This window comes from Mesoplodon bidens (assembly GCF_964165515.1).
Source record: "Mesoplodon bidens genome assembly, chromosome: 13".
NCBI classification, from domain to species: domain Eukaryota; kingdom Metazoa; phylum Chordata; class Mammalia; order Artiodactyla; family Ziphiidae; genus Mesoplodon; species Mesoplodon bidens.
In genome coordinates this window covers 7732511-7757244 of record NC_138169.1, presented here as the reverse complement: position 1 = coordinate 7757244, position 24734 = coordinate 7732511, and the positions used below count along the sequence as shown (strand labels likewise).

The window sequence follows — 24734 nt, the reverse complement described above, 5'->3', positions numbered from 1 at the left end:
CAGTTTTGCACTTGTTGACCATTGTTCAGCATTCATGGCTAAGTAGAAGTTTTTGGTTTTTTACGCATCTATAAAAGCTATTTATCTATGTTTATATATGTGTTGTGGGAGTGTTTTAGTGAGAGTTTTAAATTTAAAAAAATGTTTATCCCATTTTAGGATTTATTGAAGAGATGTAGCTCAAAGTTCACCTCACTCTTTGATACAGCATGGGAAGCAAAAGCTATAGCAGTAATAGGATGTTTATCTGACACAGATGTAAGTAAATAGTGATCATATAGATTTTCCTTTTGAGCATTGCATCCTTTCTTAAAACTTTTCTTCTGGTCACAAAAGCAACATGTATTTGTTAGGGAGAATTTGTGTAATAGGAAAAAAGAATAAAAAGAAAATAAAAACCACTCAATCCTTTTTTCTTATGAAAATAAAAAGTGAAAGTCTTCTTCTCACCCCCAGAAAAACCCACATGGACAGTTAGATGCATATATTTTCAGGCACTTCTATGGTCTTACAAACACAGAGACATTTTAAAATATGTTTATCATATGCCTTTATTTTGACTTCGCACTGTTATTAGTCACCATTATAAAATGTGAATAAAATCATGGAGAATATTTTTAAACACAGTCTATAGAAAGTTAATAGAGCTATATGATTTAACTTTCAGCAGAGAAAACACTCCTCTGAATTTTTCTAAATAATAAAATTGCCCTTTATGTGTGAATTTTGGAAGACATATATGCTTTTGCAGTCAGAAGATGAAATATTCTCAAGCTTCCATCCAGTAGATGCAAGATCCCTGCTGTAGATTAGGCTGCATAATTAATTTGCATGAAAAGTAAATCCAAGAGCTATTCACTGTCGGTGTGTGTGTCTTTATAGCTCATATTTGATGCTGTGCTCAAGATAATGTATGCAGCAGTGGTCCCCTGGAGTGCAGCTGTGGAGCAGCTGGTGAAACAGCACTTAGAGATGGACCATCCCAAGTAAGATTACAGTGTACCAAACAGCTTTTTTGGTGTTGGATAAACTTCACGTTTTGAGTTGAAATTCATATATGTTTTTCTGTCCTTTACTGTGTCCCTTAGTATTTCATTAAAAAAAAGACAGTCTATGTTAATATCAATAAATTTACTTTTAGAGTCAAGTTATTACAGGAAAGTTACAAACTAATGGAGATGAAAAAACTTTTACGAGGCTATGGAATAAGGGAGGTGAATCTCTTAAGCAAGGAAATAATGGTAAGTACCATAATTGAATCTTTTAACACCTTTGCTCCACTTCCAGAGCAACATGGGAAATTTAACCAGATTTTATATTCTTTAAGATTAATAGAGCTAGGTTCTTTGCCGCTTCCCTTTTGTTAGATAGAATGTTAAGAGAGTGTTTGATTGGTTGTTAGAGTAGTAAAGACAACAGACAGTAAATTAAGAAGCTGAAGGAATATATTATACCATCATGTTGTACTCCTTAAATATATGTAATTTTTATTTGTCAATTAAACCTCAGTAAAGCTAAGGGGAAAAAAAGAAGGGTGAAAGGACTGTCATTAAATTCAGAATGCAAATCATGTTTTAATTTTTCATACAGTTTAGAGTTTGCTGCATTGTTTTAATTATATGAACAAATGATTTCTGGGCTCTCTGTGAGATTTCATAACAAAGAAATGTATATTGTCTCTATTTCAGAGGGTGGTAAGATACATTCTCAAACAAGATGTCCCATCTTCTTTAGAAGATGCTTTAAAGGTGGCCGAAGCATATATGTTGCCTGAAGACGAAATCTACAGTCTAAGGATTATTGACCTGATTGATAGAGAAAAGGTGTGAAAGTTTTATATCGTACTTTTATATGGTTGGTTTGTTTTGAGTTTTTAAAGATTTAACTATCAAATTATCCAAATAGATAAGCACAAAATAAAGTTATACCAACATTAGACGTTAGATTGGCCTATATATATAGTTTTGTTTTGTTTTAAGTATTTTGTGAATACCTAATGAGCTTTCATAGTCTTTGGTAGTTAACAAAACTCAGACTCATGTTTTACATATGTGTAGGACCCTTTGTTTCCAGAATAGGAGGTGGGTTTTCTTTTTGTGTTTTTAAGTGTCTTTATTTTTATATAATTCTAAAACTACAGGCATACCTAAGAATTACAAAATACAAAGGGTAGTATTTTAATTTACTTTTTCTGTTTGCTGTCATCCAAAACAGAATTTTCAGATTTTTAAACCATGGAACCATAATGTCTTTTTCAAAATGATGTCTTTTCATCTTTAAATAGAAAAGTAAGAGGTAAATCCAAATCATCCTTTGCAGGTAGCAGCTGTTTTTTCTCCCTTTCAAACTATGTTTACAGGGTGAAGACTGTATCCTTCTGTTGAGGTCTTTGCCTCCTGCTGAAGCTCAGAAAACTGCAGGAAGAGTAATCATATGGGCACGACTGGCATTACAGGAAGAACCAGATAATTCTAATGAGGTGAGATTTTCACTAAATAAAATGTAGATAAATCCAATTTTTATGGATATTTATCAACAGGATAGAAAAGACAGACTTACAAATATGAGTATTTGTTCTTCTCACTGCTAGAATGGCCTAATATTAAAATTCCCATTTACTATATAGAAAATTTACCATATAGAAAAACAAACAAACAAATACAGCTGCTTTGGAGCAGTGGCTTTGAGCCCACACTGAATAATCTGGGATCTGCAGATCAAAAGGATTAACTGAAGTATCTGTTATACATAAAGAATTTTCCGTAATGCCTTGAAGTATAAACAGTGTTTTGCATTGTATGGGACATAGTCATTACTCTCAAGTAACGTCAGCCACAGAACCAAGGTAAATCTAATCTGAGAACAGGACGTTGAAACTTAGAAACGGTTTCCAGAGAGCCAATTCACGGTAGAGAGATAAGGGACCGAAAACCTAGTTTATCCAGGGTAGTTGAGTTTTTTAAACCTTTGAAGATACTTACCTCCCAGCCTCTCTCAGTGGTGCACTTCAATCATTTTTTACCTTTAGGGAAATGATTTTTTTTTTAAACACCTAAAATTTATTATCCTCTTACTGTCCACTAGGCATTAGGTTAAATACTTCAAATAGATTGTCCATTTCTTCCTCACAATAAAACTGTGAATGAAGTCGTGAAGGAGACCCTATTGTTAGCTCCTTTTGATTGAGTTTAGAAAACTAAAATTTTTAAATTAGTGGCTTTCCCAAGGGTATTTGGAAAGTGGCAGAGTCTCATTTCACACTGTCTGTATTCTCAACCACCAGCTTCAACTGCAGCCCGTAGTCAAAATGTTTGAATACTTTGTTCGGACCCGGCCTTTGCTAAGCATTTTACACATACCATGTCTTTCAATTAAAGCTTTTCCCTCTTTGGTTTTTCTTATCTTTAAAAAGAAAAGATTTTTTTTTTTAGTCTTGAGGATGATTCTTTCTTAGACTTCTGATTTCTATACTAAACAAGTTCAGTTCTCTTTAACTTTTCCAGAGATCCTTTCCAGATTTTTTCTCAAGTAATAAGTAAAAGCTGTTAAAAAAACAAAACCCAAATGCCTGTTAATTATAGTGTATCTGAAAGGTGATTTGGGAGATTTGCATATTCTATAGTATTTCTAAATCATATATCCAAGAGTCCATATGGGTATTTTTCATGTTTAGCTTATATATTATTCAATTATGATCCATTCTTTGGTTGCCCAACTCCCTGTAACACAGACCTCTCAACTCTTAAGCCATATCTATTGTTTAATCTGATTCTGTGCTTTTTATTTATTTGTCTATATATGCACTGCATATACAATGGCAAATACAAGAAAGGGACTTCATTTTGCATTTTTCTTTTTAGGACAAGGCCTGGAGACTGTCTGTAGCGAAGACATCAGTAGACATTCTTAAAGTACTGTGTGACATTCAGAAAGGTAATTTCCATCTCTGTTCGCTCCTCTTGGTTTAGTTCTAAAGCTGATCCTCTTCAGAAGAGGACATCAGTGACATCTCCCATCCTGACCCACCGTTTTCCTGCCTCTGATTATCTTTTTTGATTTCACACACTTTTCTTCGTGAAAAGGCTTTCTTGCCTTATTCTTTTGATTAGTAGTGTAAGAGCAGAAGCATGTAAGATCAACTCATCATTTGTGCATATGCTTCAGTGACTGTTTAATGCTGGACTAGATTTCTTTGGTGCCTTGCACTTTTTACTCACATTGCTCACTTATCACTTGGTTATGATTGGGAAAAAACCCATTTAACCTTGAATTTAAAACAATTAACAAAGTAATTCTCTTGGGGAAAAAAAAATCTGGAATTTATTTCAGAAAAATTGCCATTTGTCTTGTAACCAACAAACTTCTCTTTTCTACCTTCAGAAAGAGTAATTAGGTTTCTTTTTGTACTTAAATTGTCTTCTATCGGAATCTGAAAAGAACTACTGAAGACTTGAGATGAGAAAACCAAAGCAAATTAAAATTTTAGCTTTTAAAAATTCTGATAATATCAGAATTTGGATGTATGCTATAACTTTTAAAAATTTAATTACAGACAATCTGCAGAAGAAGGATGAATGGGAAGAAACCTTGAAACAATTTAAAACTGTTGCTAGCTTACAGGTAAAGATGTTAAGCCATGTTGAACATTATTACTTGACTCATCAGTGCATTTGACATAGATCAGTTAGTTCCTCCTTAAAACCTTCTGCACTAGCCTTCAGAGACTTCAGGTATACTGGTTTTTCCTCTTTCTGTCTCTCTTTTTTAAAGCAGCTTTAATGTAATATAATTCACATACCATACATTTCATCTATTTGAAGTGTATAATTCAATGGTTTGGGGTATACTGCATTATTGATTGTTTAAATCATGGTAAAGTACATACAATGTAAAATTTGCCATTTTAACCATTTTTCTATTTACAATTCAGTGGTATTGACTCCATTCACAGTGCAGTACAACCATCACCATCACCAGTATCTACTTTTCATCCCTTCAAGCAGAAACTTCGCACCTGTTAAGCAATAACTCCCCATTCCTCTCTCCCCTCAGCCTCTTGTAACCTCTAATCTACTTTTTATCTCTATGAATTTTCCTATTTCATAAATTTCATATAAAGTGGAATCATAAAACATTTGTCCTTTTGTGTCTAGCTTTTTTTACTTAGTATAATGTTCATCCATGTTGTAGGATGTATAGAACTTCCTTCCTGTCTCTGACTGAATAATACTCCACTGTATGGCTCTACCACAGTTTTGTTTATTTATCTCTTGATGGACACTTGGGTTGTTTCCACTTTGGGGCTACTGTGAATAATGCTGCATTGAACATGAATGTACAAATATCTGTTAACTTCCTGCTTTCAATTCCTTTGGGTATATACCCAGGAGAGGAATTGCTGAGTCATATGGTAATTCTATGTTTAACTTTTTAAGGAACTGTTCTCTCTTTTTTAATTGTATTCTAGTTTATGCTTTTTTTAAAAACCATTTTGGTTTACGGTATCTTTATAGATTATTTATCTAATAATAATTCTGGTGGCCCGGAATGATGGCTAACAGTAGCTGTCATTTACTCAGTACTTACCATGTACTAGACATGGGGCTTTGCATGTGTTATTTGTCACAGTAGATCCCCAGGGAGGGTACTGTTATAATTCTCCTTTACAGATGAGGAAACTGAGGCACCACAGTGTCTCAAAATATTGCGAAAGACAGCAAATTGTCTATAGAAACTGGCCCAAAAGAGTACTGTCTACTTCATAATGTCTTAATTTTTTTTTCTATATAGTTTCATTCTAGGCAGTTCACTTTTTCTTGAAAATTAATTTCTGTTAACTTTGAACTGATTAACTGTCTTCAGATTTGAAATTTGAAATTAATTATTTTATTTTGGCTCTAGGGCCTTCCTAACGTGAAAAGATTTTGTAAATAGAAGGGCTGTCAGGGTTAACTGATAAGTTTCATCAAATAGGAAATTGGGTAGATGTGAGGATCTCTTTGTGAAAACTTGAAATTAACACACGGGCAGATTTAACTCTCAATTGTATTATCTCAAAGTGTGTAAAGAAGAAATAATTTATCACAGTTTATTGTACTGCTGTTTCTCAAAGTATGGCCCATGGACTCCCAAGGGTCTCTTGGGTCCCTTTCAGGGAGTCCATGAGATTAAAACTCTATTTATAGCAAAAATAAGAAATTGTTCTTTCCATCCGTATTCTCTCATGAGAGTATACTGGGTTTTCAGAGGCTTCATGGTGTGGTAATATCATCGCTCTAAAGGCTGATGCTATGTGCACTTTTATATGCTCTTGTACTTTAAACTTTTCTGTTTAATTTCTGATATGGTAAATATTGATAGATATCTCCTTAAAAAGTTTTTTGGGGTCCTCAATAATTTTTAAGAGTGTAAAGAGGCGCTACAACCCAAAAGTTTGTGATCTTCTGTGTTAAACAATAGATGTCTGCGTGTGAAGCACCCAGGAGTCAGCATAAGTTAACTTCTCCGCAGTCTTCTTAAATTTGAAAATTATAGGTACTTTAAAGCAATGGTTTAGATCTAAGCAAAGTCATGTTTAGGTATCGTGCTACCATTTATGGAACAATCCTTGTGCTAGGTCTAGTGGGAGAGGCCAGGGATGCTGCTAAACATCCTCCTGTGCAAAGGCAGCCCCTGAGGCAAAGAATCATCTGGCAAATTGAGAAACCCTGTTCTAAAGTGTGGTGTCAAAGAGGAAGGTCTCACTCACTCCCACTACCTCTTGCTGTCCTTCCCTGGGCTTCAGCAGGATCCTTTTATTGGGTTAGAAAAATTAGTTCTAGGTCTGGTGTTAGCAGCTAACCAGAAGTTATTACAGAAAAGAGCAAAACTGCCTTCTTCCAGCCACCAGGGTAGAATTGCACAAACCTAATACTTAATCCCTCCCTCCTTCTGTTCAGGGTTAGGGTTAGGATTAGGATTAGGGCAGAATTACCACAACAGAATTACCAGACCCAAAGACGTCAGCAGTGCCAAAGTTGAGAAAGCCCTGGGTTAAGTGATATTTTCCCCTTTTCCAGCCTTTATATAATAAGTTACTTTTGAAATATAGAGTCTTAAATTCTTAATTTACAAGGGAGAGAGAGAGGTAAAATAGAGGTTCGAGACACACCAATGATTTCAACCACAGATGAACTGAACAGAGCTTTGTCTTGCTTGCCTTGCTACAGGAAAACTTTGAGGTCTTTCTTTCATTTGAAGATTACAGCAATAGTTCCCTGATAGCAGAGCTCCGGGAACGGCACATTAAAGCTCAGCAAGTCGCACAGGCTAAACACAAACCCCGGAGGCCAGCAGAGCCTGCAGCTGCTGAGGAGGAGAGGCTGAGCGCCGAGTCCAAGCTGCACCGACAGGTGCTGGCCCTGCAGGTGTCCCGGCAAGAGCTGGAGGCCAAGATGATCTTGAGGGCCTTGAACGACGGGAACGTGGAAGTGGCGCTGAGAAAATGCAGGTGAGTTCCGGGTCCCCAAATCACACAGCTCATCAGAAAGGAACACTGGTTTCATTTACTTCTTTGGTGACGAGGATAGGATGGTGACCCTTTCACTTCCACAGACGTGATTCTTGTTTTCTTGCCCTGAGAGCCTGTTTTGTATGCCTGAGTCAGAAAGTGGTGGCGTAGGGACTTGTGGTTAAGAATCTGCCTGCCAACACAGGGGACACAGGTTTGAGCCCTGGTCCAGGAGGATCCCACATGCCATGGAGCGACTAAGCCCGTGCGCCACGACTACTGAGCCTGTGCTCTAGAGCCCACATGCCACAACTACTGAAGCCTGTGCACCTAGAGCCTGTGCTTGGCAACAAGAGAAGCCACCACGATGAGAAGCCCGTGCACCGCAACAAAGAGTAACCCCCGCTCGCTGCAACTAGAGAAAGCCCACACGCAGCAATGAAGACCCAACACAACCAAAAATAAATAAAGAAAATAAATAAATTTATTTAAAAGAAAGAAAGAAAGTGGTGGCGTAGAAGAGGTGTGACTAGCCCTGTGTAGTTAGGTAACCAAACCATTGAGTTTAGGTCACCTTGCCATGCAACAGTTAGTGGTATCCCAAGCAAGTTGAAAAATGAAGCACACTGAAAACATTTAAAGACGTTGTAAATGTTAGTGGTTTTATATATATATATATATATATATATATATATATATATATATTTTTTTTTTTTTTTTTTTTTTTTTTGCGGTATGCGGGCTTCTCACTATTGTGGCCTCTCCCGTTGCGGAGCACAGGCTCCGGACGTGCAGGCTCAGCGGCCATGGCTCACAGGCCCAGCCACTCTGCGGCACGTGGGATCTTCCCAGACCGGGGCACGAACCCGTGTCCCCTGCATCGGCAGGCGGACTCTCAACCACTGCGCCACCAGGGAAGCCCCAGTGGTTATATATTAATCCAAGAAAGGCAAATACATCTGCTTTCCATACGAGTGCTCTAACTTCCGACCCTTCCTTTCTTCCAAAGAGACTTGTTTAAGTATCACTGCAACACCAACACTGGGAAATTGCTGTTCCTGACGTGTCAGAAGCTTTGTCAGATGTTGGCTAATGGCGTTCCAATGACAGTCCCTGCGGGACTAAATCTTCCTTCTGAGATACATGATCTAGCATGCCAGGCTGCCACCATCTGCAGTCCAGGTGACAAGATTTATAATCTACGTGGTTTTATATTCTCTGCTTCATTTCGCACTTGTCTAATGCTGTCTCCTTACAGTTGGACACTGAGGTAGAGGGAGAAGTGATCATTATCCCTCTTTCACAAAGGGGACACTTATAATTGAATCTCTATGGGGGTTACTATTTTAAAGTATTTCCAAAATTAACAATGTCATTTCTGACTATTGACGATATTCGCTTTCAGAAGACTGTGAAATTCCTTGCCTCCCCGTATCTGAACTTACTTTCCAGTCAAGCTTAAGAAAAATGTTGACCTGTATTATTTAGGGTCGTCAAAGCTGTGTGGAAACCTTTCTCTCTGCTTTGTGGCCTACCTTAGAATTTTGAATGGTAATTATTCGAAGGTTGTTTTTGTTGTTCTAAACACAGGAAATACTAGTTTAATGACTTTTCCTCCATTTTCTTTCAGATTTTTTGCTAGATGCCTTAGAACTCTGTAAATATACTTTAATGGCAGTAGAGCTTTCCAGACAGTGCCAAATGGATGACTGCGGAATTCTCATGAAAGTAAATTGCTTTGAATTTCTTTTCCTTAAACAAAACCCCTACCCAATCCATTACACACCACTTTTAAATCACTTGCATAGTTTATAAAAATACTGAATCTACCTCTCATATTTTCTTACTCTAGACCAGAGAACTACTTAAGGGCATGAGACCACTTCTCTTTTCTAGTCACATTTATTGGCTTTAATTTGCACTATCTTTCGAAACATTGGGCCTCAAACAAGGCATCTCTGGACATTGTCCAGAGTAACAGTTTGGGGTTTTTTTGGCCATGTGGCTTGCAGGATCTTCCCCTACCAGGGATCGAACCTGTCCCCTGCAGTGAAAGTGCCAAATCCTAACCAGTGGACCACCAGGGAATTCCCTGAGTAATAATTTAATTTAAAGCGACATTATTTTAAGCCATAGACCAGAAGAAACAGACTACATGGTTGTATTTGACTATCAACATTGTGTTTGGCTCTGATAGATCTGATTCTGGATTCTGCTTGGTGAAGAAGGAATTTGTGTTCTGGAGTGTCCTTATCTGTGTCTTTTCTGTATGATTTGATATTTAGACTGCTTTTGGAACTCATAAAGATCCATATGAGGAGTGGTCTTACTGTGACTTCTTCAGTGAAGATGGGATAGTTCTCGAGTCACAGATGGTGCTCCCTGTCATCTATGAATTGATTTCATCACTTGTGCCTCTGGCTGGTAAATTTCATTTGTGTCATCTCTTTTCTGTGTATTTCTGCTTCATGCAAGTTTAAATGGTAGAGGTTTGGAACTGGAACTACACATAGTAACATGGATGAATCTTGTAGGCGTAATGCTGAACAAATGAAGTGAGGAACAAAAGAATATGTATTGTATGATTTCATTTATGTAAAGTACAAGGATGGGCTATAAGGAGGCCATGCTGTTGGAAATCAGGGTAGTGTTTACCCTTGGAGGGTAGACTGGAAGCGGGCAAGGGGGTGGCTTCTGGATGCTAGTAGTGTTCTGCGTCTTGGTCTGGATGTACACTTATCTGTACATCCAGACCTGTAAAGGTTTTGGTTTTTTCTAAGTAACAGGTTGCTTTAGAACATTATTTGATAAGAGCGCAGTATTGAAGTATCTCTGGGACTGTGTGCTCTAAAAGAGAGTTATTTTACTTATTGTTATTGAATTTATTCTCTTTTGTAGAAAGCAAGAGATATCCCTTCGATTCTACAAGTTTACCATACTGCTCCATCAGTGAAGGTACTTGACATCAGAAACGTATAACCATTGAATTACAATTTTGTAGATAGGCCAACATAGAAATTTCTTGAAATTCTGAATATGAATCTGATGTAATGTCCTTAATATAGTTTCTTAATTATTACTGTTACATTATTACTCTTCCAAACTGTCGGGAAAATGGATCATTTGGCTTATAGTGTTAACTTTTATGAATCTGTTCATAAATTTGGTCTTCCTAGTAGAGAAATGGTTTTCTTCAGCTAATGATTTAAGCATCTCAAAATAGGCAAGTTACAATCGAAGTACCTCAGTATCCATGTACCTAGCTATTTTCTGGTTTAGATCAAGCCTCATGTTAACTCTTCTATTTACTAACTTTGGGAATCAATTCTATGACCATTACCTGCATTGAAGAAGTAGACCGTCCCTGAAAACAATTGCCAAATACGGTCTTTCTTTGTTTTAAAAAAATCTAAATATTAAAATACTTGTACTCGAGTAAAATACTTTTTATCATTTCACAGGAGACAGCCTTATGTTACCTATTATCAATTCCATCTCTGCCTTGCTTCAGAACCTTCAGGAATCTAGCCAGTGGGAGCTGGCCCTAAAATTTGTAGTTGGTTCATTTGGTACCTGTCTTCAGCACTCTGTGTCAAACTTCATGAATGCCAGTTTGAGTGACAAGGTACAGTTTCGAGAACAACTACTCTCACTTTGCGCAAATACAGATACAAAAGCACTGCCAGGGCTTCCCTGGTGGCGCAGTGGTTGAGAGTCCGCCTGCTGGTGCAGGGGACACGGGTTCGTGCCCCAGTCTGGGAAGATCCCACATGCCGTGGAGCGGCTGGGCCCGTGAGCCGTGGCCGCTGAGCCTGCACATCCGGAGCCTGTGCTCCTCAACGGGAAAGGCCACAACAGTGAGAGGCCCGCGTACCGCAAAAAAAAAAAAAAGCACTGCCAAACAAAGGAATTTGGAACTCACATTTTCCTATTTGGCTTTGTAGTAAGGAAATTGATAATTTGTCAGATTTAGGACACGTCTGTTGAACATCTACAAAGTCAGGTATAGTTCAAGGTGCTTGCACACATTTTCTTTTTTTTTTAATTTTTAATTAATTTATTTTATTTTATTTTATTTTATTTCTTTATTTTTGGCTGCGTTGGGTCTTCGTTGCTGTGTGTGGGCTACTCTTTGTTGCGGTGCGCGGGCTTCTCATTGTGGTGGCTTCTCTTGTTGTGGAGCATAGGCTCTAGGTGCACAGTCTTCAGTAGTTGTGGCATGTGGGCTCAGTAGTTGTGGCACACGAGCTCTAGAGCGCACGCTCAGTAGTTGTGGCGCACGGGCTTAGTTGCTCCATGGCATGTGGGATCTTCCCGGACCAGGGCTCGAACCCATGTCCCCTGCATTGGCAGGCGGATTCTTAACCACTGCACCACCAGGGAAGCCCTTGCACACATTTTCATACCTAATCTTTATGACAAACCTGAGAGACTCCACTTTGTAAACTAAGAAACTCAGATTCAGGGAGGTAAAGTAAATAATCTGAGGCTTTTGGTTGCAGTGTTAAGTCCTCTTACTCCAAGCCCAGTGACCACATTGGGTCAAAACTATCGATCTGCTATTTGTTTTACTGTGGCCCAAATTATAATTATTACCTGACGGCATCATTAAAAAGATTCTAGAAGACAAACTATCTGTTGATAACTTGCTGATGAAGCTGGTTTTGTATTCATTTCTACTACCCTATTCATATTTACTAAATGCCAATATTTTAAAAAATCAGCTCTATTGAAGTATAGCTTTCAAAATTAAAATGCACATATTTTAAGTATATCAACCAATGTATTCACCTTGTCACCAACACCATAATCAAGGTACAGAGTATTTTATAAGGTTCCTTTTTGCCCTTTCCCAGTCAATTCCTCTGCAAGCCCCAGCTTTCTGTCATTATAGATTAAATGACAATACTTTTTGCATATAATGCTGAATTTTCAAAGTTCCTTAATATTTAAGAAAAGTTTTCAAAACTATGCATAGACGTGGACCTGAGGATTCTTTTTTTCTTTTCTAAAAGTTGTGTGGAGAGGCCACATTAGTTAAATCCAAGCATGTTGTTATGGAATTGAAAGAGAAAGCCGTTATGTTTATCAGGGGAAATGCCGCAACACTTTTGTACAAAGTGAGTATTCGTTTGTGGTAAGCTCCTCTTTCTCTCTCTCTCTCTCCTGCTTGCTTCTGATTTTTCAGTGAGGATAAGAGTGAGGAGGGGGAGGGGATTTTGGGGACTTGAAAAGAAGTAATACAGAGAAGGTATGGGTTCTCTGTCATATAGAACTTGTTAGAGTTTCTTTCCTTAAATTTATAATAGTGATAAAAGATATTAAAACTAAGCAAACAAGTTGGAACTATTTTGCTATAAATAACTTTTCATGAAATGCTTGTTCTTTCGTAGGGCCTAAAACTAAATTTAGTGACAAATCAGCCTTTAGAGACTGAATTCTGTTTTGATTGTGAGGAATTTGCTTCTCTGGATGCTTTCTTCCCACAGGTATTTAATTGTCGCCTGGTGGACCTCAACTTGGCATTGGGGTACTGCACTCTCTTACCACAAAAAGAAGTCTTTGAAAATATATGGAAGCTCATAGATAAAGCATGGCAGAATTACGACAAAATATTGGTACGACCTAAGGAAGCACACCTTCAGTTCTTGCAATATTGAAGATTTAGGGGAAGAAGTAAAATTGGCTTTGCCACCAGATCTTAAAGATTTAGCAAAAGAAACGTCAAGCTAATACACATGGTTTCTACCAGCTTTTCCTTAACTGACAACACACCAGTGAATGTATATGCAGGTCCTAAGCATTGCTCAACCCAGAGGATTACATTTTTTATTTCTTAAATCTGTATTCAGCCAGAGAACCTCACTGCTTATGCTTACTCTAGTGTACTGGAAACCTTAGACCCATGAGCCAGTTCTTCTTTGTAGGACAAGTTTAACGGATGCAAAACTTGTCTTTGATATTGTTTGTTTCAAAATTTGCCTTTTGTGGGCATTTTACGTGCAGGATAGCTCAAATTTGGCCTTTTCTTATGAAAGAAATCCAGACTAAATTTATGGCGTCACACTAAAAGCCGAATTACCTAAGTATTATATAAGTAATGACGGTGTATGAAGCAACATGTAACATTCCAGCTGTTATCATAAAGAAAGACTATGGTTTTTATTGTTGGGTTTCGTATAAAAGGTATTAGAACATTTTCTATTTGCAATTCAATTTTAATTCAATTTTAATTTTTTAGGCAATATCTCTGGTGGGCTCTCAGCTGGCCAGTCTCTATCAAGAAATAGAAATGGAGCTTAAGTTCTGTGAACTCTGTACTGATTCCCGGTGGGGTATTCGTCTTGGTAAACTTGGTGTGAGTATTCGTCAAGTGCCATGAAGTTTCATCCATTCTGATAATTACCCTGTTGGAAAATTTAAAACAAAGAACTCATTATCCTTTACTTTTGGAGAGGTTGTATATAAACCGACTTGTAAGTTTTAGTTAGTTATTACACGCATTGGTGCTTTCAAAGAAATAAGGACCTTTTGCCTCATTTTCTTTTTGCTATATTTTTAAAGAAATTAGAAGAGGCTTGACATTTCATCTGCTTAGCCTTCTCATTATAGGAATGTATCTAGTATTAATTAACATTTAAGGTATTCCAGGCCTACGCTTTAGCCTCATACTTTTTTGTGTGCTATTTGTTTAAAGATAATATTAAAATGTATATACATCGTACTAAGCTTCAGCAACTCCTACTAGGGAGAAGTAAGTGGCCCTTATTTTTCACTTTGCAAAAACAAACCAACAAAATCCTGTTTTCTTTACTATGAATGTAAAACATTTTATTTTATTTGCAAATAGTTGACTTATCGGGAATGTAACCATTGTAGAAATGGTATATGTTTCGAAGCCTCGTTCCTATGCAGTAATGAAACTGTTTGTTGCTAACTACCAAACTTTACTGAAGAGCCAGGGGTTAGTGTGACTAAGAGAGATTTTGGACCTCTAGCCAAATACACGTGAAATTTCAGAGTGATGGTCGCGTTGGGTAGTATGATAAAAATAAAAGTTGAAGGAGCTATAGAAAAATGTTTCTCTAAAAAAATGGATAGTAAAAGGGCAGGTCACAACAGTGCCCTTAGTCTGATACATTTCAGTTTAGCAGGGTTTCTGTTTTGCTCTTTTTATTTCTAGATTTCTTTCCAGCCAGTTTTTAGGCAACATTTTCTCACCAAGAAAGACCTCATTAAAGCTCTTGTGGAGAATATAGATATGGATACAAGCCTCATTCTGGAATATTGCAGGTAATTCTTTAAATTTCATTGGTATTTTTGCTGTTAGCTTAACAAACTGGTAATGCTAATGTGAGAACACAGTGATAACAGTGATTATTACATGTGGCCCATGACCTCTGATGTTTTCTTTTGCTCAACCCCAAACTGAGTAAGTCCGAACCAGGTTAAATTCTCTTACGATATCACCTTTTTAGTTCACTCTTTGGTGTTTCCTCAGCTTGCCTCATGATAAGCATCACGCGGGGTACTTGATTAAAAATACAGATTCCTGGGGCCTCCCTGGTGGCGCAGTGGTTGAGAGTCCGCCTGCCGATGCAGGGGATGCGGGTTCGTGCCCCGGTCTGGGAGGATCCCATGTGCCGCGGAGCGGCTGGGCCCGTGAGCCATGGCCGCTGGGCCTGTGCGTCCGGAGCCTGTGCTCCGCAATGGGAGAGGCCACAACAGTGAGAGGCCCGCATACCGCAAAAAGAAAAAGAAAAAAAAAAAAAAAAAAAAATACAGATTCCTGGATCCCTCTATATTGGTTCTGACTCGGCAGGTCTGGGCTGAGGCCCAGGAAACTGGTTTTAATAGGAGCTCCAGACGATTCACATGATAAGGGAAGTTTGGGAATATTCTGAGCAAGTAAACCTCTAAATCATGTCAAGTTAGGGGCAAGTTGATCTTAAATTAAAAATTGGTGAAAAGTATGATTTAGGGAGAATTTTTTTTTAAATAACTTTAAAAAACTAAGACTAAATGTTATTTATAGGTACAGCTTACTGTGATGAGGAGGATCAAATGATTTGTAATTTATATCTCTGTTGTTTTTAATCTGATAAATTTAGATATTAAATTTGCTGGCCCATTATTAGTTTCAAAGTGGTTTCCCACACATCATCACGTTTACTTTTTATTGTATATTATAACCAATTTATGTATGAGAAAACAAACCCATATTAGGTGCCCTGCTCAAGGTCAGATAATAAGTACCGCTTCTAAAATACCAAGAGTGCTGTAATCCTTATCCAGTTTGTGACAGATGGGTGGAATCTCAGTTCTTGATAATGAGGCTGCTTAGTGCATTTCCTCACCAGACAGGGATCTAGTTCTTTGTCCTTGTGGATGGTGGGGAGTAATGTCCCTGGCTGTCACCGTCCTGAACCTGCAAGTCAGGGACCATAGGCTGCTCATAGCTCTAACTAGCTGTGACTTACCTGCACTCTGATATAACAAAACTATGCCATTCTTCAGTTTGGAGTGCTACAAATCCAGAATGAGGTACGCATACTCCCTCTTCTTTATTAATTTGAACTCCTGGTAGATTTTTGTCTGTTGTTTGATGGCGTGACCCCTTTTCTGAAATTTAAATAGCTATAATTATGTCAGGCTCATTTCACAATCGTTGTGCTTACATGGCATTGCTGATTTTTACTTGTGTGATAGTGACTGTCTTGCCTCAGGCAGTCCCACTGAATAAATTTAGATGACCTTTACAATTTCAGGGAATGACTTTAAAATTATTGTATGTAAAGGTCTTCTTGACATTTCAGTTATTCTGTATAACAGATTAAACTATCCCTATCTTATTAATAGGGCTTAGAGTGCATTTCAGTTGTTGATTTGTCTATACTAACCGGATTCTTAATTTTTAAATGTACTACTTTTTCTAATTCAGATGGAACATATTAAAATCAAAGTCCCACATAATTCCACCCGTCAGGGATAATCACTGTTAAGAGTTTGGCCTATATTGTTCTTTTTTTTTTCCTTATGCATTTACTAACATGCATTTTTTAAAGTTTATGAAAAACAGAATTGTACATTATCTTGTAGCATGTATCCTTCACTTAACAAAATAATGTCTTCTCAGATTAGGACATATAGCTTTTCCTCATATCTGTTGAATCCTATGGTATTCCTTTGAATAAGTTTTTTAACCAGCCCCCTACTGATGAGTATTTGTTTCCAATTTTTAAATATGACAAGCAGTTGTTACAGGACATCCTATATGTGTATCTTTGCTACTTTTGTGAAGTGTATGAAAGTGGAATTTCTCTATTAAAGGACATAAATATATATTTTCAACTTTATTACAAATTTCCCTCCAAGATTATGCCAGTTCATATGCCCACCAAAAATATCTGATATTTTTAAAATCAAGAATTAAATTTGAAAACAAGTAGATGGTCTGGTTATGACACTTGACAATGGAAGGGTTAGATTTCAGTGGTGGGAGCTCATACCTAAGTTTTCTGTGAGAAACTCTGTGTAGAAATGCATGCATTTTGGGACATTCATGTGTAATTGAATACTTATTTCAGCACGTTTCAGTTGGACTCGGATGCAGCTCTTCAGCTGTTCATTGAAACACTCCTCCACAACACTAATGCCAGCCAGAGCCAGGGAGACGCAAGCATGGAATCCACAAAGCAGCAGCGTTCCAAACTCCTGACCAAAGCCATCGAAATGGTTCCTTTACTGACAAGCACAAAAGATTTGGTCATCAGTCTTAGTGGAATACTGCATAAGGTAGATGAATGGTGAAATGAATGCACTGGGTCATTTCAAGCATCCCTCCTACCCTTAATTAATCAGATATCTATAGTAACAAATTGAAAATGTAAGTCCTATATTTTTTGTAAACTATTAATTTTCAAAAAATTTTAGATTTCTGTATTTTTATTATACTTTAATACAGCACGTTTCCTGTCTTTTTTTCCTCCAAAATAAAAATAGCCCTTTTTCCCCAGATTTTTAAAAATAGCATACATTCTTTGAAAAAGATCAAACTAGAGAGAAAGATATAAATCAAAAAGTGAAATTTCCAGGCTTTCCTGGTGGCGCAGTGGTTGAGAGTCTGCCTGCCGATGCAGGGGACCACGGGTTCATGCCCCGGTCCGGGAAAATCCCACGTGCCGCGGTGCGGCTGGGCCCGTGAGCCATGGCCACTGAGCCTGCGCGTCCGGAGCCTGTGCTCCGCAACGGGAGAGGCCACAACAGTGAGAGGCCTGCGTACCGCAAAAAAAAAAAAAAAAAAAGTAATGGTGTGTGGGCAGAAACAGAACAAAGAGAATATTTCCTTTCTTTTTATAAGCATATATAGATGCTACCCAGCTAGTTCTTGTATCTTAGTATATGGTTATAGCTAGAATGAAATCCTTTGAAAAGGTTTTGCTTGGAGGCCCACACTTTTAGTTATGTCATTTCCAAGAAAAGGTCAAATTTCTCCTATTCTAATTTTCCCATCATAAATGGAAGAAAGAATTTTAATTTAAAAACTTATAAAATTATTTGAACTTCCCTGGTGGTGCAGTGGTTAAGAATCTGCCTGCCAATGCTGGAGACACGGGTTCAAGCCCTGGTCTGGGAAGATCCCACATGTCGCAGAGCAACTAAGCCCGTGCACCACAACTACTGAGCCTGTGCTCTAGAGCCCACGAGCCACAACTTCTGCGTCCGCGTGCCACAACCACTGAAGCCTGCATGCCTAGAGCCCATGCTCTGCAACAAGTGAAACCACCATGATGAGAAGCCCCCGCACCGCAACGAAGAGTAGCCCCCACTCGCCACAACTAGAGAAAGCCCGCGCACAGCAACGAAGACCCAACACAGCCAAAAATAAATAAATAAATAAATAATTTAAAAAATCTTATAAAATTTTAATATGTTTATCTTTCTAGGTTTTTAGTACCTCAAGAACATTTCTCTGTATTGAAATGACATTGCCTCGTACAGGTTTCTTAAAAAACAGCTTTTGAGATGTTCTAAAGATGTATGTTTATTGTAATAGTTAATTTTAGAGATGAGAAAATGTTCATTTTTTAAAGAATAATCTAACTTAATATTGTAGTGCACTGAGCTGTTATATTTATAATCTCTGCTGATGAATATAACTGCATAAAACCATTAACCAGCCTGGCAACGTCTTCTCCAGTTTTGACGTATTTTTGTTTTTATACAGTTGGATCCCTATGACTATGAGATGATTGAAGTCGTCCTGAAAGTCATAGAAAGAGCTGATGAAAAGATAACCAACATTAATATTAATCAGGTATAACAAATATATTATAGATTTAAAAATTATGTTTTTATTTGGACCATTTTAAAAAATTACTGTTATCTAGTGTCTTTCTGGACTGTCCTCTGAGCTCCCTTTAAACTGTAGTTTTTACTCTATTTCCTTTTCTTTAAACGGGATTCAGAAGTAAAAAGAGTTTTTGTGCTCTCCATGTTTTATCTTAATCCAGTTTTTGCTCTACTGAGGCAATTTAAATCTGGCCAAGAGTACAAAGTCACTAAAAGACTGATTTAGAAGAATTAAGGCAAAAATATTTGTCGTCTGGCAAAAAAAAAAAAAAAATCAAAGCATGTAAGACCCAGAGTCAGATTTAGCTTTCTATATTTGTAGGTAGGTCCTGGACTAAATTCTATTTCAGTATTCAATAACTTCGTAGTGTTTTACAAATATGGTCATAGGAGCTTACATATATTTTTAAATTGGATTTTGAAAATTAAAAGAAAATGGGTTGATTCAAAAAGTTATATAAGCCCCGGGGACTTCCCTGGCGGTCCAGTGGTTAGGATGTGTCTCTTTCATTGCCGAGGGCCTGGGTTCAATCCCTCATCAGGGAATTAAGATTGCCCACGTGCAAGTCGTGTGGCACGGCCAAAAAAAAAAAAGTTGTACAAGCCCCCAAAATATAAGATGTAGGGCTTCCCTGGTGGCGCAGTGGTTGAGAGTCTGCCTGCCGATGCAGGGGACACGGGTTCGTGCCCCGGTCCGGGAAGATCCCACATGCTGCGGAGCGGCTGGGCCCGTGAGCCATGGCTGCTGAGCCTGCGCGCCCGGAGCCTGTGCTCCGCAGCGGGAGAGGCCACATCAGGGAGAGGCCCACATACCAAAAAAAAAATAAAATAAAAAATAATAAGATGTAAACTTAAGAGAGAATATAGAGGATTAATTTTAGATCTACTGCCTATGTATTTAAAGTGAAATCAAGTATTTTTGAGATATATCTAAAACTATTTGAAGAGAGTAGAGAACTTCCAAACTCTGGTTTATAAAACATCCCACCAACAACAGGTTTCCGCTGGTTTCTCCTAGTATAATTTCTTTAGTGATCACAAAAGTTATGGTTTAGAAGAATAGCATAATAGTTTTGAAGGTAAAACTATGAAAGGTTTTGATCATCTTTATGAATATTAGACTGTCCCAGGAATGGAACCCTATGATAGTATAGAATTAGATGATTTTAAAACACTTAATGATTGGTTTAATCTCACAGGAAAATACTTTTTTATTTTAATGTAGGCATTGAGTCTTCTGAAACATTTGAAGTCATACAGGAGAATTTCTCCTCCAGTGGACCTAGAATATCAGTATATGTTGGAGCACGTAATAACTTTGCCGTCAGCTGCCCAAACTAGACTGCCTTTTCACCTAATATTCTTCGGCACAGCACAGAGCTTCTGGAAAATTCTCTGTATGTTCATTAACTTCTTATGAATTGTACTGAATAGCCAAAACCCTTTTCTTGGGTAAATCATACTATCTTTGTTTCCTTTCTAGCTACAGAGCTCAGTGAAGAATCCTTCCCAACATTGCTCTTAATTTCTAAGTTAATGAAGGTAATGGGTTAAAATTCGTACAGGTTGTATCTTTATTCTGTAATTCATTCAGACCCTGTGTAGAAAGATTTTATGCTGTTTTCATGTAAAGCCTTTAAAGGTGAGCATGTAAGTCAGCCTTAATTTTTCCTTTCTTTGAAGTTCTCTTTGGACACTCTGTACGTGTCTACAGCCAAACACGTTTTTGAAAAAAAACTGAAGCCTAAGCTCCTGCAGTTAACACAAGCTAAATCCTCAACACTGATTAACAAGGAGATAACTAAGATCACTCAAACCATCGAATCCTACTTGTTATCTATCGTTAACCCAGAGTGGGCTGTAGCCATTGCCATCAGTCTAGCCCAGGATGTCCCAGAAGGTATGGATTCTTCCTTTAATTGGGCTTCAAATGGTCGGCTGTGTTGTTTTTGGAACTTGTAGTAAAAAAAATGTACACTTTTCTTATCTTTAAGGAGAAAGAGTATGATAGCTTAGAAATGTATGTGCCCCCTCTCCTCGCTTGCGGCACTGCTGTACATTAAAGAGGAACCAAGCAAGACGCCATGCTGCTTGCCCAGGGCGCAGAGACATAGGCATTGCTCAGCTTGAATATAGATTAATACTTTCTCATATCCAATCATACATACTTTCAATAATGAATCCTTAGACATTGTTGCATGATCAAAAAAATACACAAACACAGGCACTTATTGCCATGTTTTTGGTTGTAACAAAAGTTGAAAATAACTAATTTTTTTAAATGCTCATTTGTCAGGAACTGTTTAAAAAATAGTGTATTCATAGAATGGAATTCTATGTGGTTGATTTGGAAAGATATCCAAGATATATATTAAGTGAGAACAGCAAACTGTACTACATGTATGATCTTATCCCATTTTAATGTGCTTGAGCACATGTGCGTGCATACACACACACAAACACAGACATACACACAGAAAACTTCTGGAGGAATGTAAGGATCTAGGGAATAGGAATAGAAACTGAAGGCCTCTGTGGACTTGTACTTCCTACTTTGTATCCTCTGGCCTGTTTAAATTGTTTTTTACTATGAGTATGCTTCCTGTCATTGTTTTAAAAAACTGGCTAATTTGACTGAAATACATTGTCTTGAAAGGACTACAATTTGCTTATAGATCTTTTATCTCTCCAGGTTCCTTCAAGATGTCCAGTTTGAAATTCTGCCTGTATTTAGCTGAGAGGTGGCTTCAGAATATCCCATCTCAGGTGTGTCTGAACTGTAAGATTGAAGGCTCCTCTTTTTTTTTTTTTTTTAAATGAAAGGGTAGCTGAGTTACAATATTATATTAGTTTCAGGGGTACAACATAGTGATTCAAAATTTTTATAGATTATACTTCATTTATAGTTATTATAAAATATTGGCTGTACTCCATGTGCTGTAAAATATATCCTTGCAGCTTGCTTATTTTATACACAGTCGTTTGTACTTCTTATTCCCCTACCCCTATGTTGCCCCTCTGTCCTTCCCTCTCCCCACTGGTAACCACTAGTTTCTTCTCTGTGAGTCTGTTTTGTTATATACATCCGTTTGTTTTATTTTTTGGATTCCACATGTAAGTGGTAACATAGAGTATTTGTCTTTCTCTGTCTGACTTATTTCACTAAGCATAATACCCTACAGGTCTATCCATGTTGTTGCACATGGCTAAATTTCATTCCTTCTCATGACTGAGTAATATTCCTTTATATCTATGTATATACCACATCTTCTTTTCCCATTCGTCTGTCGATGGACACTTAGGTTGCTTCCATATCTTGGCTACTGTAAGCAGTGCAGCTATGAACACTGGGGCACACGCTCTGCTTTCTTTTTAATTTCAACTGTGCTCTCCTATCATCCCTTCTCATCCTGCCCCGGTGATAGGTGTTTTCAAGGGTTGGATGCCTGAAATGGAAAAAGAAGATGAGGCTTGGTGTAGATACTTAAGGGTGTAACTAAGGCAGGGAGGGACTTGACTGATAAAGCTGGATTCTTAGGCTCACTTGCGATTTAGAAAACAAGAGTTTCTTTTTGCTTGGAATTTTTTAAAAGGATGAAACACGTGAAAAAGCTGAAGCTCTATTGAAGAAGCTTCATATTCAGTACCGGCGATCAGGCACGGAAGCTGTGCTCATAGCCCACAAGCTGAACACTGCAGAGTATTTAAGAATGATCGGAAAACCAGCACATCTCATTGTCAGTCTGTACGAGCATCCCAGCATAAATCAAAGAATTCAGAATTCATCTGGCAAAGATTATCCTGGTGAGGGCAAAACCCTTTTTATCTTTTTTGTCCAAGGAGACCTATCCTTTTGATTCCCAGGTATCTTGCATTGAAAACCTGAGGTTTTCTTTCTTTAATTCTTTACCTTTAATATCTTAGATATTCACACGGCTGCCAAAGAAATAGCTGAAGTCAATGAAATTAATTTGGAGAAAGTCTGGGACATGTTGTTGGAAAAATGGCTGTGCCCGTCTGCCAAACCTGGTGAAGTAAGTGCTTGTTCTGAGAGTGTCTGTTGTTGAGTATGAGCTGATGTCTTCTCAAAGGCTAATTATTTGTCTTGCAATGATACGACTTCTAATTAGGAGCACGGAATGTTAGAAGAAGGAACATTCGAGCTTTTTTTTTTTTTGCGGTACGCGGGCCTCTCACTGTTGTGGCCTCTCCCGTTGCGGAGCACAGGCTCCGGACGCTCAGGCCCAGCGGCCATGGCTCACGGGCCCAGCCGCTCTGCGGCACGTGGGATCCTCCCGGACCGGGGCACGAACCCATATCCCCTGCATCGGCAGGCGGACTCTCAACCACTGCGCCACCAGGGAAGCCCCATTCTACCTTTTAATTGATGAATCAAATTAATTTCAGATGAATTTCAGATGAATTCTTGTATGAAAGAAGTGGCCTATTCTTAGGCTCAGATTCATGTATTTTATTTTTTTATTTTGAAATAATTTTAAAGGTACAGAAAAGTTGCAAGAATAGTATAAAGGAATTCCCTGTATATCCTTCGCCCAGATCTATCAGCTTTTAACATTTTGCCACATCTGCTTCATCACTCTTCCTGTAATATATTTACCCATAACATTTTTCTGAACCATTTGAGAGTGAATTACATGTGTCATGCCCCTTTACCCCTTAAGAATTAAGTTTGTAGTTCAAAGAACAAGGATTTTCTTTTACTTAACCACAGTATAATTATCAAAATCAGATAATTTAATATTGATACAATATTGATAAAATACATATATGTATGTATGTATACCTGAATTTATGGTCCATGTTACAATTTAACCAGTTGTGCCAATAATGTTCCTTACAGCAGTTTTCTCCTCTGGGACCAGAATCTAATCCAGGATTATGTGTTGCATTTATTTGTCATGTCTCTAATCTCTTTTCCTCTAGAACAGCTCCATAACTTTTCTGTCTTTCATGACACTGACATTTTTGAACAGTTTAGGCCCGTTATTTTGCCCCTCAGCTTGGGCTTGTCTGTATCCTCATGATAAGATTGGAGTTACGCATTTTGGATAGAATATTACCTGAGTGATGGTGTGTCTTTCCCAGGGTCTGACATCTGGGGGCACACGATGTCTCTTTGGCCTAATAGGGATGTTAATTTAGCTAACTTGGTTATGCTGTTGTCCATTTCTGTACCACATAACTACTACGTTTCCTTTTATAATTATTAGGGGAGATGTTTTGAGACAGTGAAATATTCTGTTCTTCAGATTCCCCCCTGCACCACACATGTGCCCTGATTTAGACTCTACTGATGATTCTTACCTGAATCTATTTTATCTGTGATGGGACCTGGACATTTTTGAAGGGTGCAGGCCATTTGGTTTATAAAATGTCTCATTCTGGGTTTACTGATGTTTCTCATGATTAGATTCAGGTTATGGATTCTTAGCAGCAATACTCTATAGGTGATGTGTTCTCTTCAGATATGAGAACACACAGCATCCGTTTTTGAAATAATATTAACATCTAAATTTATGATGGGATTCGGCAATCCAAATGCAGAATCTTCTGAATTGTTTCTTCTGAGTTTTCAAGCAGAATTTAATGAGGGAGATTCTATAATTCCTCTATCCACCTAGGCAGATATCCTTGAAAAAAATCCATATTTAAACAAATAGTATAACTAACATGACATTAGATTTTCAACTAGTGGTTTTTATATTACTTGGCATTCACTTTAACTAGTATTTTTTGAGTATTTACCAAGAGCAAGGACTGTGTATCAGTGGAAACAGAGGACTTAGAAGCATATCCAGGCCACGTAGAATCTGTGTTTGACTCAAACTCACATGTTTTAATTTACGCATAAATCTGGAGCACTAAACTGAAA

At 37.8% G+C, this 24734-nt stretch overlaps 1 protein-coding gene across 1 annotated transcript in view; it reads left to right on the top strand.

Annotated features, from left to right (window-relative positions):
* The window catches only part of KNTC1 (kinetochore associated 1), a 70590-nt gene that overhangs the window by 31522 nt on the left and 14334 nt on the right, over nucleotides 1-24734 (top strand). The window contains exons 27-51 of the mRNA XM_081251931.1: nucleotides 160-258; nucleotides 883-986; nucleotides 1142-1241; nucleotides 1689-1823; nucleotides 2360-2479; nucleotides 3861-3933; nucleotides 4553-4620; nucleotides 7209-7489; nucleotides 8499-8671; nucleotides 9120-9217; nucleotides 9775-9913; nucleotides 10388-10444; nucleotides 10951-11114; nucleotides 12505-12609; nucleotides 12979-13107; nucleotides 13731-13847; nucleotides 14673-14782; nucleotides 17077-17284; nucleotides 18717-18806; nucleotides 20067-20238; nucleotides 20325-20383; nucleotides 20525-20741; nucleotides 21534-21607; nucleotides 22435-22645; nucleotides 22766-22875. Coding sequence (XP_081108057.1) covers nucleotides 160-258; nucleotides 883-986; nucleotides 1142-1241; nucleotides 1689-1823; nucleotides 2360-2479; nucleotides 3861-3933; nucleotides 4553-4620; nucleotides 7209-7489; nucleotides 8499-8671; nucleotides 9120-9217; nucleotides 9775-9913; nucleotides 10388-10444; nucleotides 10951-11114; nucleotides 12505-12609; nucleotides 12979-13107; nucleotides 13731-13847; nucleotides 14673-14782; nucleotides 17077-17284; nucleotides 18717-18806; nucleotides 20067-20238; nucleotides 20325-20383; nucleotides 20525-20741; nucleotides 21534-21607; nucleotides 22435-22645; nucleotides 22766-22875 — 3213 coding nt within the window. The remainder of the gene's footprint in view (nucleotides 1-159; nucleotides 259-882; nucleotides 987-1141; nucleotides 1242-1688; nucleotides 1824-2359; nucleotides 2480-3860; nucleotides 3934-4552; nucleotides 4621-7208; nucleotides 7490-8498; nucleotides 8672-9119; nucleotides 9218-9774; nucleotides 9914-10387; nucleotides 10445-10950; nucleotides 11115-12504; nucleotides 12610-12978; nucleotides 13108-13730; nucleotides 13848-14672; nucleotides 14783-17076; nucleotides 17285-18716; nucleotides 18807-20066; nucleotides 20239-20324; nucleotides 20384-20524; nucleotides 20742-21533; nucleotides 21608-22434; nucleotides 22646-22765; nucleotides 22876-24734) is intronic.